General features: G+C 39.0%; 1 protein-coding gene and 1 long non-coding RNA gene across 22 annotated transcripts in view; one reads left to right on the forward strand and one right to left on the reverse strand.

Moving 5' to 3' along the window:
• LOC139621276 (receptor-type tyrosine-protein phosphatase delta-like) overlaps positions 1-12,076 on the forward strand; it is a 345,696-nt gene extending 333,620 nt beyond the window's left edge. For all 21 annotated transcript variants that reach the window (XM_071477579.1, XM_071477582.1, XM_071477583.1 and 18 more), the window contains 7 exons: positions 4,662-4,947; positions 5,929-6,107; positions 6,369-6,495; positions 6,703-6,828; positions 7,582-7,736; positions 8,007-8,142; positions 8,697-12,076. In XM_071477579.1, coding sequence (XP_071333680.1) covers positions 4,662-4,947; positions 5,929-6,107; positions 6,369-6,495; positions 6,703-6,828; positions 7,582-7,736; positions 8,007-8,142; positions 8,697-8,765 — 1,078 coding nt within the window. In that variant the 3' untranslated portion in view covers positions 8,766-12,076. The remainder of the gene's footprint in view (positions 1-4,661; positions 4,948-5,928; positions 6,108-6,368; positions 6,496-6,702; positions 6,829-7,581; positions 7,737-8,006; positions 8,143-8,696) is intronic.
• Positions 1-16,673, reverse strand: part of LOC139621280 (uncharacterized) — a 563,233-nt gene that overhangs the window by 427,518 nt on the left and 119,042 nt on the right. The gene's annotated exons all lie outside the window — the stretch shown is intronic.

Here is a 16,673-nt window from a genome sequence, read left to right on the forward strand (position 1 = left end):
AGCAGCCCACAAGTCCTTGGCTTATCCCTTGGGTTATTGCATCTGAAACAAATAACTTTCACTTTCATGCCAACTTCACTTCCCTCAGCTACATAAACGGCCAGACTCCCAACAGAGAGGAACAAAGAAATAAGACAGACTTCTGGCTCTTCTCAACTCAGGAAGTCATCAGAGACTCTGCACAGAGAAAGCAAGTGACTGAAAGGGAAAAAAAAGGCAGCAAAAATGAAGAAACAGCAATAGTGAGTGTTAGAGATACAAACTTGTGTCAGAAAGTGACAAAAAGGGAAGGGGGATTACTGGAGAATTAGAAATACCACATGCTGAAGTTAATTAGAGCTAGTTGCCAAATCGCTTCAAATTGAAAATCCTGACTTTTACAATGAAGCAGAATGCAGGAATTAATGTCACTCTGCAGATGGGAGGTTTTAATTCCTCTGGCTCCCCATCAGATACAGTCATTTCCAAGCTCCAAATCCTTTAAGAGGCATTTCCTCACTTCATGTTTGACCACAATTTTAAATCTAAAAGCCATCTTTTATATTTACTCACTTATAAAATAATATTCTGAGTGTTAAGTGCTTAGGCAGAGATATTTTGTAGATAGATATTTTGTACTGTAGAAATCGACACAGATTTTTATTTTGCTGTAGCTGTTTATGCACATGCAGAATGGCCTAAACAAAAGCTAAAAGAAGAGAGACCTGCTGCCCATAATTAACATCATGGTACAGTCTCTTGAGTGATTGATTAATCAGTTAGTGTGCCAAAAAATGTCTTACCACATCTGTATGTGGATGTGAAGACCATAAAGACATAAAAATAAGCAATCAAGGGCTCTGGATTTGTTTTGTTTTCTGTGGTGGCTTATGAGCTTAAAGTTAGAACAGTTTAAAATAAACTGTACATAATTCCCATGCTCTGTATCTCACTTATTATAAACTTGTTAATTTATCATACTAACCATACCATTATCTCCTGACTAGCATGGGACACCCAGATCCTTAGATATAACTACCCCTCATTTTATCTGTACCCCCACACCATGGGGATTTTTGCACTTTAAAACAGATAATTACAAAGTATATATGTCTTACAAAACAGAAAGTGACTCAACCTATTGCAGAATTCCCCTGAATTACTTGTGTGTCCCACACATCACTGGAGTTCCATAACAGTTCTTTTAATTTACACACACACATTTTAAGTGTGAAAACTTCATCTTAGTTTACAGTATGAGGTATTTCCAGTTCAGCTATTCACACAGCAAGAGTTATAAGAAGGTTTTTGTATTTCATTTGTGGTAGCACTTAAATTGCTCCAATTTGTCAAAAGAGTCTTTTTTTTTTCTTTTTTTTTTCTTCTTGCATCATTGACAATTTTCCTTGTAAGCCAGAGGATCGCTCACAAAGTGCCAGAAAGCTAACTGTGAACTCAGAAATGTTTATAGAAACAGAAAACAACAATTTGTGCACCTGCTTCCTGCTGTTTTCATGAACCCACAGGTCAGGGCGGGTTTTGCTCTTCCAGCTAAAGGGCTACTCAGGTGTTGTGAAGTCACAGGGGAGGTTAAAAGGACATGATTGAATGTCATGGACAGCACTGGCCTTTCTCAGTGACTTGGAAGGGAAACTTGATAGAACAACCCTCAATTTCAATTGTCTGACAACTTTGCTATTTTTACCCTTTCTTATTTTTCTCTGCTTTACTGTGTATTCTTGTGGTAGGTAGCACATAATGCAGCATACACTGTAGTCTGTTTCAGTAAGTGCTCTCACTTATATTAGTTGCGGAAGACAAAGGCAAACAACTAGCATGCAAGCAAAAAGTTTCCATAGACATGACAGCAATATTGAGTGTCTAGACAGAGGTTTCAGAGGTTCAACAGACTTTACCTTTCAACAAATAGTCATCAGTGCAGCAATGTTTTTCCTACATAAAAGATTAAAGTAATTTTCTAACACTGGCTGCCCCATCATCACCATCAAAGACCTCACACACCACAAAAGCTAGCCTCACTGTGGGTTTAGTGTCATGGCGTCACACAATACATGGCTGGTGGAAATATTTAACTTGGCCTCCACATTTTCTAGTCCACATTCAAGCCGTAAAGAGTTGACATGTTCTTCCAGAGGGTCAAAAAACAGTGTTGACTCAAATACAGGGAAGGAAAGGGACAGGAAAACTACCACAAAACTCCACCTCCTGTGGCATGTCTACATGAAAGAGGAGTAGTCCTACTGTTGTTGCCATCTCACAATGGACAAAAATCAACTGCCAACATTCTCCAGTGGTTTGTGAAGGAAAGTGCCCAAGTCCAAGTTTACTTTCCACATTTTGAAAAGTATTCACAAATGCGAAAGACTAAAATTATTATTGACTCCATTAGCAACTATGCAGTGATCCTGGTGCGTTTCAGTTTATGAGTGTTCAATAAGCAGAGTAGGGAAATGGTGACAGGTTAGCTGACAGCAAGAGATTTGGTAACAATACATATGTAATTGCTTTCACTGCTGCTCATGCTTTATCTTCTCGGTACTCGCTGCAGCTGTATTTTACACTGCACTTTTTCTCCCATTCCCTAAACTCCTGGAAAGCATATTAGTCTGACACTTAATGTGTGTCGATGTCCAAAGCAGCTGGTCTTGACTGGCTGAAAAGGCAGTGTCAGGTCATTAGCGCAGTCCGCCAGCTCCCCTTCAACTGCCAAATGTACTGACGGCTTTCTGCACCACCTCACCCCACTACACACACCATCACTTGTCAATAAAGGAGTATTACACATGTTTCTAGCATTTGCCGGTCTTATATTCTGGAAAAATTGTGGGTAATATATATTCGTGCAGCTCAGTCTTTTAGAAAACTAACTCAAGAACTACACAACTTCTAGATAACTTGCAGCACCTCTCTGCACACAGCCCTACCTTCCTTCTTCACACCTCTCTCCCCCATTCCTCATCTTCTTCTGTCTCCGTCTCTCTAGCTCAATGCTGTCACCCTGTCACTTACTCTCTCGCAGGTCATCACTCTCCCACATTCAGGTCTGCACTGTAAAATGTTTTCAGATTGGAAGCAGCTGGGGTAAAGGGAGAAATCTCCTACTTTCTGTATTGCCCGCCCAAGGGCTGAGGTGTTCTCAAACCTGGAAGTGATTCATTCTTCAAATATCCCTCAGACACCTTCACATTTCTTTGCCGCCTGATTCTCTCTTTCACTCACATGCACATTTGGAATTGGACCTACAGCTGTGACGAGTTTTGTCAAAAAATAACAAAAGAGTTCAGTCTCATTCAGCCGATGTCAGCCATTTTGAAAGTGATCATCAGATCATTTGTTAAAGCCAATGACTCCCATATGTGTCTTTATTCCACTCGCAGCACAGTTCCAGTGCAGCATGGCACATTAACCAGACTTGTCCCTGAGGGACCAACTTTACTCCCTCTTGAGTTTTCCTTCTCAACCCCTTCCCTGTTGCTCAGAACAAATGAAAAACAAATGCTTCATCAGAAGGAGGAGGCACGAGAGCATGGCTTGCACCTCGTAGGCATGTCAGCTTAATGGATTGCATAACCTATTTACTTTGGATTGCCAAGTGCAAGAAGTAGTCTTGTCAATTCCATACTTTGTGGGAGGAGAGTTAACAAACAAGATTTAGCACCATCATGTCGCCTTATGGTAAATAAATTGTCATCAGAAAACATCTGTGCTGAGGCTTGCGCTATTAAAACATGTAATGTGCAGGGGTGAGCTTAACCTAAATTGTCAGCAGTCTGCAAAAAGGGGGGGGGGGGGGATTTATACCACATGTCTCAAACTGGCCTGCAAGGAGAGGTCAAAGAGAAACAGTAAAACATCTCCCCTCTTTGTCAGAGTGCTCTTTCACTGGTGCATTTTTCTCACTAATGTAAAAATGTGCCGATGTGAATCTTAATGAAGAGACCTGCCTTTCAGTGCCTCTTCTAAAGCTCTTATGCCATTTAGGTGCACTGTGCTAATCTAATGGCATTAATTGAAGTCAGCTGCACTTCTCAGAAGTTGCGCAGCATATTAACGAAGCCCTCAAAAAATCATACTCTCAAAATTGTGACTGTGTATCCACATTTGTGTGCGCATTTGTTGTAGTGGCACTTTCCGGAACTATGACATAAAGGTTAAATGTTGCTGTTGCATAAGTGATTAGTCCTGATGGCTTGGAGAGCACAGGTGGGGTCTAGGGGGAAGAGGCTAGATTGCTAAGCCAGCAGCGAGCCCACTGAAGGCTGTCACTGCCAAGCCCTCCACTCCACACAGTACCACTTCAGATTTAATTACACACCAAGCCAAATGGTCTGTCCTACAGCAACAAACTTGGCACAGAGACTTTACCTTTTTTCCTCATCACTGGGAGAAACTGAGTTCTTCAAACCCCTGTATATGTTTAGAAAAGTCACCTCTACATCCACTGGACTATCCTGTCTGTCACTGGGCATCAAATACAGTCACATTCTATATGGTTTCCAAGATTTGCTGTCCAACTATGTCAGATCAGGGACCTTGCTATACATTTCTTTTTCCATAAGATTTGTGAGTTGTACAATGAAACTAGCCTCTCTTTTAAAGCTACTTCTAAAGAATACCACTCCATACACATAATTCCTTCTTGATCGTGTTTTTGATTACAGTGCTGGGGTGGGACGCACAGGCTGCTTCATCGTGATTGATGCCATGCTGGAACGTATCAAGCACGAGAAGACTGTGGACATCTATGGGCATGTAACGCTAATGCGTGCCCAGCGCAACTACATGGTGCAGACAGAGGACCAGTATGTCTTCATACATGACGCGCTCCAGGAGGCCGTCAACTGCGGCACCACCGAAGTGCCCGCCAGAAACCTATACGCCTACATCCAGAAACTGACGCAGATAGAGGGTGGAGAGAATGTCACTGGCATGGAACTTGAGTTCAAGGTATTTAAAAAAAACAGCACTTTAGCTTTAATTTAACATAACATAATATAATCTGAATATTGCAAACCACACCTGATGTAAAAGTTTTACACCAGCAACTTTCCATATGTAGCAAGAATTTACAGGGATCCTGCTGGCACCATGTGTCCTAAGTCACAAGCAGGCCCCAATGTCACAGAATCAGCCAAACTCTTCCACTTACCATTAGGCTCACCAGACAGCATGGGGCCTGTGGTTTCCTCTCTATTCCCCTTAGTTGACTCACTTGTGTAATGCAACATAGGATAAATTCCCCCTTCTGTTTTCCCCTTTCCATAGCTCCCCTTCCTTTGGTAACAGGGTCTCGGTTTACATGAAAACGCCAAACATAGGTTTTCCCAGCCACAGAACAGTTGCCAGAGGGACTTGAGCAATACGCTCCACATTAACAATGAGAGGCTCAACCAACCTTATTTAGCCGTTTGCAGTCTGTGGCGGTGCTATATGCATGGTGTTGCCTTACTTGTCACGCACCTACATTCTTGCTCTGTGAAGGATGTTGATTCCACTGGATCATGATAAGCAGGTTAGATTACTTGGCACTTCTGTCCACCCCAGACTTGCTTAGGTATCCATTTCCCTGTCTTTTCATCATAACATGCCATTTCTTTTTTCAAGCAAACGGCAAGCTGTGATAGTAATCACTTTGATGCCATTTCCATACTTCATGGTTACATGAAATAGTATATAACCACAGTACACTATGAGCCATTATAGTGTAGATTTCATCACCCGTTATGTTCAGTTTATTATACTTTGGATTCTTCCCTTCTCTCAAGGTATGCAATTGTTCATAGTGCTCACACCTTCATCATGTACGATCCACCTTTAGTGTCAAACACAGTCAGTCACGAAGGAAAAAAGGAAACACCAGAATGTCAGTGTTCCTTAACTGGCACCAAAATGCTCAATAACATTTATTTTTCTCTTTCTCCCATTCAGCGTTTAGCTAACACTAAAGCCCACACATCACGATTCATCAGTGCCAATCTCCCCTGCAACAAGTTCAAGAACCGCCTTGTTAACATAATGCCATACGAGTCCACACGAGTGTGTCTTCAGCCCATTCGAGGAGTTGAGGGCTCTGACTACATCAATGCCAGTTTCATTGATGGGTACAGGTAGGTGCTCAAGTACTCTGACACCTATTGTATATCAGATGAACAGCATATAATACTGCATATTCATAATATTGATTTAGTGTCAGTGGATTTATACAAGAGCCAATGCCATGTTTTCCATCAATCATTGCAAATATAGCTCTTTTTACATCTGTATTTAATCGTCTAACCATTCACAGTGGGTCACAGTGGAAGTTCAAATATATCTCCATGCTAACTGTATCACACCTTTTTTGTCATGTAATTATTACATTCCCATAGGCAACAGAAAGCCTACATTGCCACACAGGGACCACTGGCAGAGACCACAGAGGACTTCTGGAGAATGCTCTGGGAGCACAACTCTACCATTGTCGTTATGCTCACCAAGCTTAGAGAAATGGGCAGGGTATGCATACACTTATTTTCTTATCATTTCATTTTTTGCACATAAACCTTTGTCTAGCAACAGAACACAGAGGAACACAAGACCTCATATGAAATACCATGCATAGATTCTGCCATGAGAATACAATGACAGATTTCTGTGAATAAAGCTTGTGTTTGAAGGGAGTGTTATGGCTTGCTGAGGTATTCTATTTTTCACTCCATACAGGAAAAATGCCACCAGTACTGGCCAGCTGAAAGGTCGGCCAGATACCAGTACTTTGTGGTGGACCCTATGGCCGAGTATAACATGCCCCAGTATATCCTGAGAGAGTTCAAAGTGACTGACGCCAGGGTAAGCAGACACTGTTTCACAGAACATGTAACCTCTCTGAATGTGCTGTATGGTGAACACACTGACTGGAGTTAACAGTGCAGTAGTTATTAGATCAGAATTTTGGCATTCGATCAAATATTTGTTTATACCAAACTATGGCCTTAAGTGTAACATAAGCATAAATATATATTTGTAGGACTTGTGACACATGTCAATGTGTAAAAACAAATGTGGTGCCGGCAGCAGTGAGCTGCCAGAGTTTTTAATTCCATCAAAGGCTTACACAGATAAATAGTGCAGGCTCCCTTTGTAGTGCATGTTACACTGTTTCGTCAATGTGATTGCTTTCCTTATCAAGGGGATACAATATCACTAAAGTAATGCACACCCTTAAAGTCAATTCTCCAAGCACCCTGTCGAGGGTAGCACATCAAAGGCATCTTTAGTGTTCATGTTTAATACATTCAGGTAAAATGACAGACTCTCTAATAACTCTAACGACAAAACATTTTCTCTGATGCTTTAAACTTGGCACCTGTGCTCCCAGATTTTTTTTAGTTTTTTTTTTTTTTTTTTAAGAATGCTGTCTTGCACTGTAAAACCAAAAAAGCATGAATCATGGTGATGGAGATGGTCATGGAACTGCCATGGGTTGGCTGTCTGCGAAATAACTCAGACTGTTTCCAGGTCTTTTTTTGCTGCCAATTTTCCATCTTTCCAAGTGGTGTCCAATTTGTACATTCTTTCTATTTTCCCATCCTGTTTTCCTAGGATGGACAGTCACGGACAGTAAGGCAGTTTCAGTTCACAGACTGGCCTGAACAAGGAGTGCCAAAATCAGGAGAGGGCTTCATCGATTTCATTGGCCAAGTACATAAAACAAAAGAGCAGTTTGGCCAAGATGGGCCTATCTCAGTCCACTGTAGGTAAGTAACCAACTGGTATAAAACACCAAACCACATCAGTTATATTCTGTAATAAATGAAAATTAATGCAAATATCTCTTGAAAAGAAAAAAAATACAATTTTCCATCAGCAGCAAAAGAAAAATAGAAATTACAACAGAGGTCATGTCCACATACACCAAATTAGCATACTAGTAAACTGTTTTGATTTAGGGCAAACTATTTTCATAATTATCTAGTTTCTCTGGCCTCAACATTGACTTTTCTACCCTGTTGATCCCTCTTGCACAGCGCGGGTGTTGGTAGAACTGGAGTTTTCATCACCCTCAGCATCGTCTTGGAACGAATGAGATATGAGGGCGTAGTAGACATCTTTCAGACAGTGAAAATGTTACGGACACAGAGACCAGCTATGGTGCAGACAGAGGTGAGATATTTTTTTTTCCCTTTCCTCTTTTCCACTACACTTGCAAAGAAAACCTAACTCACAAACTGCACTGAGGTAGTAATGCAGCTACTTTAGGTTCTGTGACACACCGACTACACATGGAATCAGTTACTGTGTTATTAATTTTGATAGCATACTCCAATTGCCTGAGAGGTCTGGTGAGATTCCAAGTCTTCTCTTGAGCCAAACAGATTAACTAAAGCAAGTCTCTGTTAAAGACTATGATTAATTTAGTCGCTGAGCCAATCTAGAGTAGTTTTTTCTGCTCTCCTCTGCAATTTCATCTCAGCATGTTTTCACGCACCTTTGAAAAATAATTTTTTTCCAAAAATGTTAAAAGATATGCTGTTTTCTGTCAAATACAAAAAATATTTTTGTATTTTAAAAAGCGCTAACAATTTTCATGTGACTCTAGAATATAGACTGGTTATAGTTTTGATTGAAGCACAACAGACCAAAAACGATGCAGATGAGTGTGTATCAAGATCCGGAAGAGGCAGTGCATACTAAAGACTTATCTTCTTTGTTTCCAGGATCAGTACCAGTTCTGCTACAGAGCTGGCTTGGAGTACCTGGGAAGCTTTGATCACTATGCAACGTAAAAGACCCAGTATTGGAAGAAAAAAGCAGAGGGCCCTTTGGAAAAAAAACCCAGTGAGCCTCTCTTCTGAGCCATAAATTCCTGCTTGAGAAAGTACTCCTTAACTCCTTGCTAACAACTCATTAAGTGTTGGATGTGAGACACAACTTGTCAAAAAATGAAAAAGATGATTCCTGGAGGACCAAGTATTTCCCAACCCCAAGAAAACCTCACCTTGAGACAAAGTGAGGGAATCCTGACTGTTGAAGCATCGTATGGAATTTACCTTTCTCTTTTGCTTCAAGGATTCATTTTGGGGCTCATATAACTGAATGAAACCAACACAACAAAAAAGTAAAATGAACAATAATGACATCGTCAGAAATGCATCAGTGATTATGAACCATTACGAGAGGCATTGGAGGCACACAGAATTGCGGGGGAAAAAAACTCGATGCACATTGTAAAGAGAAAAAAAAATCTGTTTCACAATCAAGTACACACAGACAACCCATCGAAAAAGAAGACAATGCTTGGTCCACAACAGCAGGACAGACTTAAAGTAATAATACCCCTTTTCCTGTCACAATGTTCATCATCTAAATTTTGGGAGAGGGTAAGGTTAGAATGATCTATGAAATAAATACAAATTATTGATTTAGTTTTTTAGTACTTTATTATACAGCTGATGTGCTTTTTTTGAACTGTGTGAATTTCCTTTTTTTACACCAATTTATCGCTTGGAAAAAAGTGATAAAATGTATTTACGTAAATGTTAAATTTTTTTTTAAAGCTGTAGAACTGTTCTGACGTATGTGCTGTTTTGCAGAGAATCTCTTTGCTTTATTATTTGTTTTTTTTGTTTTTTCCCCCTCATTTTGTTGCACTTAGTGCACAGAACGGAATTCACACTACCAAAATCTAACTTTGTCTAAGAGTTATTTTTTGGCCTTGATTTTTCTGTTTGTTTTTGTCCATGATCACATACATGGTAACTTAATTACTCCCATACGATAAACTGGGGCTTTGTGGAATCAACAGGGATGAGCAAAGTATGAAGTTGCTGCTACCGATTATCTTAGTTCTTCCATGTTAGAATGATGATAAGAGAGAACCTGATGAATTGGATAAGATATATAAATATAAATATAAATATATGGTACAGATTGTCAAATATATGTAATATATATATATATATATATATATATATATTAAACGATACATATAACAGTCTAAATATATTGATAAAGTACATCATTTATGAGTAAAAAGTATATAAGATAATGGATTGTCTATGAAAGCTTCCAAATTGAGAGTTGTGTGCTATGGGGGAAACGAAGATATTTTTCACTGGAATGCACATCAGTAGGACAAAATTGTATTCTGATTCAGTGCATCTTTTCTTGTGCAATAAATATATGTGTTTTTAGATAGGGTTTTATGTGGATATGTTATTCACTCATAACATTGTTGTTCCCCCTGCAAGTGAGATGTGGGAGTGGGAATGTCAGATGCCAGTCAAAGCATCACTGGTGCATTTTTTCAAACTCTCATACAGTCTGTAATTAGAGGCAGGGGGGTCACACAGCCACACTCACTGCTCGCGCCACACAATAGGGCAAGGTACAAAGACGTCACTTTCTTGTGGTTCTTTAAAGCGTTCGACGGTAATGGCATTTTTTTTTCCTTTTGCATTTAGAGTGCCTTATATTTATGCCTGTTTTTATAATGTTTCATTTAACATATTAATGTATCCTTATAGTAATCTAGGCATTTAGTGTAAATGTAATTGTAATTGTATAGTTTATTTACCTTTAGTATTCATTTGTCACATGATGAGATTATATATGCAAATAAGAACATTTCAAAGCTCATATTTTCATTTTCAGTGGCCTTATTGTGGCTGAGTGAATTAGAATATAACACTTTATATATCACTGACCTCGACAGAAAACAGTCAAGAATACACAATAGCTACAATACATATTATATGAAATATTCTAACATGCAGCTGGGGATTAGATAACAGAGTGCTGGTCTCAGAACTAAACAGGATGAGGTAAAAGTCCATGTAGTACATGTATCAAGGCCCAACATAAAGTAAAAGAGCTTTTTACCTGTTGTGACTATGACCACATTTTACAACAGTAAAGTGCAGCATATTCATATCTTAAATGCTTTGTCAGACTACAGTAAAAACTGATTTGGTCAAAAAGAATGCCTAATGCACAGGTCATCACCGAAGGGTTTCTTCTTCATGCCTTAGGTTTGAATTTAAACTTCATGTGTGTCACTACCAAGAGCAGATATAGAGAAATGCAAACTGCAAACAAAGTATCAGTTCCGTTATCCTGACAATCTGGTGTGCCATGTCTTTTTTACGACATAACAGTTAGAGATGAAGGGTTTAGTTTGGTTATGTTTCAGTCTTTATGTTGAGCAGCATCATTAACTTCTCTGTACCCTCTTTGATGGCTTTGTGGATGTGCATTCCAGGTGCTTTCTTTCCCTTGTTAACTCAAGCAGCTATGTGTTTTACTTTTGTCCACTGCTTAACTGACATTACTTTTGTCATAATTTTGAGATATAAAAGTGCTATTATTTAACCTCATGGTGGCCAACGTTACATTATGTTCAAGTCTTGGAACATGTTAATTTTCTCATCTCAGTTTTTCCTTTCTTTTTTTTTTAATTGATTTATTGTATGCATGGTGAAACATTGCAGAATGGCCACAGCTGGCCCGGTAGGAAGATTTGCACTTTCTCTATCTTTGTACTATGCACTGCCCTATTGATTCTAAACCCAATAATATATTACTTGAACCCATCTATAAAAAAATCTCCTTAAACGTTCACTTTGTGTGTATGTAAATAACACAAAAAAAGGTATCAACTCTTGAAAAAGACAAAAAAAAAGTTTGTGGCGAAAAAGAGCATCCATTCTGATGCCATGGTTACTCCAGCAGATGACTTCAGAAAAATCTGTCCCACAACCATCTGTTCATGTGGCTTTGCCATTCAAGCTTGGAGTGTCATTAACAGAAATAAACGTTGTGTTCTCTGCTCTCTCTATCTATCTCTCGTCTGGATGCATAGACTGAAAAATTAAATAATGAAATTGTAAAAAAAAATGGCTTGTTAAAAAGATCATACAATTACCTCTGATTAGTTGTAAGCGTAAAATGTTTCTTTTTCTGAATGAAAGGAGTGCTTTTTATTTTCTTACTTAGGTTACATTGGTGGCGAAAGAAGTCTGTATGAAAATCAGTTCTTTGCTGACACAAGTTCCATTTGTTATAAATGAATTCTATTAAAAAATGTCAGTGTTATGCATCGGCGTTTCACTTGTTTCCCTCCACCTCACTTTGACTTGAAAAGACTGATGAAGCTATTTTACCCCCTACTGGTCTGGGTCCAACATATTATCCACAGTTCTCTCATGAAAGGGGAAATTGAGCCTCACCACATTTGAATAGATTTCCATCGCTCTGTTTTTTCTGTCACTGATGTCAGCCACAATGAATCATCAGGGGAACCTTTGACAGATGAAGTGCAATGTTTTCAAAGCTGCCTTGTTTTTTAACACAGATTTTGTTCACCCTAGTGACAAAGTCATGTGGTGCTGTGACTCAGAATTAAAACCACAGTTTAATTGTACTAAATGCAATTACACAGTTTTACAGTTATTGCTGTTTTTTTCTGCTTCTCATCTACTGTTTAAGTATTAACTCAAAGAGAGTATAAGATGTGGAAAACATTGACCTCCAGTATAGTCGCAACCATAATTCAAATTAAATATATTTAAGGTTATGAATCGAAGTATAGACAAGACATGTACTTTCTTGGATAAAAACTAATCAGGGAGATCCATTCTCTCTGGTATATCATTATCATTGGTAAATGATATACTGACATATGTACCAATGTATAATATATGTAATCTATGTGATACGTAGTCATATAAAAATATATATGTAAATGTACATATAGAATACATAACTACATATAAATTGATACAAATTAAAAATATAAAGTGCCAGTAACAACTCCACAAATTTGTTTACTAGGTCTGTCTACACAGTCGACATTTCAGCCATGTTTTTTTTTGTTTTTGTTTTTAATTGTTCAGCTAACTACAAAGGTTACATAAAGGTTTGAGTTTCACTTGCACTCTAAACGTGGCTGTTTCCCAACCCAAATTTTTAGGCTTTTTTTCCTTCCATTTCACATGCATACGGTGACAACAGTGACGATTACATACTGGGCTCAGAACGCTGCCAAAACACAGGTGACCTACAGAGCAATGCATAGGCTGATGGAAGACTAAAGGTCCTGCTGCTGTGCTGCTAACTTGCTGCTTATTAAACTGCACACCCTGTGTAGATGTCCTGTAGGACTTACAACCGTAAAGTAACAAAATGAGTAACTGCTTCTAGACAAATTAGGATTTAAAATGTTTATATTACTGGCAATTATGACTTTGTCCTGGATGCATTGTAACACCGGCAGGACAATTAGTTCCATAACAGCATCTTAAACACATAAAACATAAACATTTATAAGAAGATTCATAAAAAGAAAATCTATCGGTGCATTTATTTAGTAACTAAAAAGGCTCCATCATTTTGCTTCTTTCCAAAATATACATATTAAAAGTCAGGGCATTGTAATTCAATACAGCTAAGGCTTAGTATTTGTAATTATTAATTTTGCATTGTCTGTGATAATATACCATGTCACAACAGTGTGAGACACAGAATGTATTCACAATCTGGCCCCATGTTGCAACAACAGCCTATAATTCCATAGTCAAAATACAATAAAGTGCCAATAACCTGAAGTGAGAGAACTGCATGAACAAAAATGATTTATTTAAAAACAATATTAAGCTGCATGACAGCTGGGGAATATTTTGGAAGTCAATCACTGTTTGCCTGGAGAAGTTATTCAAAATTCAGAAAACTACCCATGCAGTCAATTAGAAAACATCATCCCTCATGACAATAAATGACAGATGTTGTCAGGTATAACACCAAGCTCGAGAAGCATTATTCCTGAGTCTACCATGGAAAGTTTTGATGTATAACAAGCTTAGCAAAATGTTAGTCCACAATAGCAGATCACAGGAGTGATGAAATGTTATAAATATGAAGTACCTGTCTTAGACAGAAAATGCTGTTGTGGAGATTATGTGTCAAAAACAATGACATACTACAACTACAGAGATGATGTGCAGTGAGGATTTCTGTGGAAGTGATGTGCTGTGTGCTGGTTGAGGCTGATTTTCTAAAATCACACCTCAAGCTGAACATGCAACTGAACTCAAGTATTGCATCTGCCAAAACAAGCAATTTGAGTGTCTCTCAAAAGACAGTGTCCCTGAAGCACCTTACATAATGTGTGTTGTATATTGATGTTTCACATTTCTTGCTGTGTTATAAAGCATCACATTTGCTTCAAGATACATCTATGTTATCTAAATTTACCCTCCCACCCACATACCATGTGTTTATGGCATGACAACCCAAGAAGAGCATAGCAAAACAACACTAAGATTTCAGATAGCAAAATGGAAGCTGGCATAGACAGACTCCACTGAATACAAGAATATCTTATAACTGCATTTCCACAATTGCATATGACATACAGGAAAACGTTCACAGATTGCTATGTGGCAAGAGCACTTATTGCTTAATCTTGGATCTGACAAGCTGACGAAAATTGGCCAAAATGAATTTAGAAATTCCTTGAGCAATCGTGCCAGGGCAGATGTTTGCTTCACACAAGACAAGAATACAACAAAACAGGCAACTCCTACTGTCATCAGATTTGATTTTTCACCGGAGACTGCACTTCAGATGTGTGGAGCAGATGTTCTGTCTTTGTCTCTCAGCAGTTTTTGCAGAATTATGAGACCAACCAGCCAGTCACAACACTGCGCACAAGCCATTTCTCATTTATCCCTTTTCCCCCCTTAAACAACGACAGCTTGCCCCGCTCCCCTAATGCTTTATTTTCCACATTCTAAATTTGATGAAACATGTCCAAATGAGAGCTGGGGAGCAGTGCGGCTCTGTTGTCAACAATGGTGGGTGGGATTCAAGAATGAGACGTTTCTTTTTATTCTCTCAGCAAAGAGGAAAACCTTCTATTCCCAATTTTCTTGAGCAGCAAAAATAATTACATAACTGTGTATTCCAAGAAATCAATTATGTTGGCAGGTGACTGATCAAGAAGCCTGACACTCACAGCATCTACCACCCACTGTGTTTTTGTTGCCCCATTCCTGTGTTGACAAACAATCACCTGTTCTCACTTCACCAACGTGTGGATCAGGCTGTGACTGATTTTTCTCTAATAAGGCTGTTGTGTTCTGCATGCATATATCTCCATGCTAACATTACTGTGAATAATAATAAAATAATATATATTGCTTCATTATATGAGGTGCCCTTTAGGTTAAGATCCACTGTTGATATTTCCATCGATATTACATTAGTAAAGATGTACAAAAACAATCTTTAGAATCTGAATTGATTCAGAATCATAGACAAAGAATTGTTATTGACTTTTCTCTCCCACCTCTTCTTGTCTGTCCTGGATTGCTGTAATGTCTTATCTCATTCATTACTTCATAAGATTTTATATCAAACACATTTGAACTTCTAACAAATGTTGTAAAACGTTATTCTATTTACAGTCCTTTGAAGTAACATATTTTGAATTTGTAAGATAACAGGAGAGGGCCTCTGTTCTTCTTTGAAGCCCTTTCTACAGCATTTAAATAAATAGTCGCTTCCAAACCTCAAAAATAACTAAACAGAAACAGAATGATGACAGTGATATAAAGGAGCACAGCTTCCCTCAGTGACCTGTAATTTGGACTGAAATTCAAACTCTTGCCTCACAATGACATTGTCAGGTGCAGTGCCAAAGAAATGCCAATAGCAATTGCTGGGTGAACTAAAGCAAAATTAGTTTCATCATGAATATATACCACATTGTGGCAGTTTAGAGTTTAAAATGTCAAGTGCAAAAATCTTAGCAGTGACTTCATATTCTTGTTAAGGGCAGAGCTCACACCCTTCTCACCAAGCCACAGTCACAGCTGGCTGCCAGCAAAGCCAATATTAAACTTGAGAGCTAAGCAGCTGAGTAAACAGACATTGCACTTCCCGGATTCTTGGCTTGACTGGACTGAAGGCACAATGCAGAACAAGTGGAGCGACTGTGTGCTGCAAATTAAATGGACAGCTATGGGTCTGCAAGCAAGCACAACCCAGGGGCCTTACGGCGACCGAATGGGGAAGGCTGTTGTGCAGCAGAAAGAAAGACAACATGCCCTGCAGCAGGATGATGATGATGATGATGATCCATATGGGGATCCTCAATCGAGCGGGCTCGCAGTTCAATGATGACGAACCCAGATAAGAGCTGACACTGCTGCCAACGCTACATTGACTTTGTCTGCACATCGCATTAGAGCTACTTCAGAAACAAAGGGAAGGTTTGACCTTTAGTTACCACTGCAACAGGAAAGGAGAGGAAAGGAGAACAAACACATAAGGCTGTTAAAAGAATGCAGTTATCAGTGTGTTTCGTTTGTCTCTGAAGTGCCCGTCATTACTGGCTACCTCGGAGAAAATGGGTTAAGAGGGAGGGTTTCTTCAAGTGAGTGACCAAGTAAAACAAGACGGAGAGAAAATAGGGAGATAATAATTGATGAAAATGGAGAGGGATAGGATAGAGACGACTTCAGCGAAAAGGTTGACTGGAGAAACGACAAGAGATAGTGAGAGAGGGCTGGAGAGGAATCCAGCATGAGCCACAGTTGCCGCAGTGTAAAAACCTCTGAAGGTTAATTTCTCCAGCTCAGCATCTTGCCAATATCCCTGTGATCAGAACCTCTGTAGGCCAGCCATCTGCTTCC

Source organism: Trachinotus anak, unplaced genomic scaffold, assembly GCF_046630095.1.
Source record: "Trachinotus anak isolate AG129_WGS33_773 ecotype Australia unplaced genomic scaffold, CSIRO_AGI_Tana_v1 ptg000005l, whole genome shotgun sequence".
Classification (NCBI taxonomy): Eukaryota; Metazoa; Chordata; class Actinopteri; order Carangiformes; family Carangidae; genus Trachinotus; species Trachinotus anak.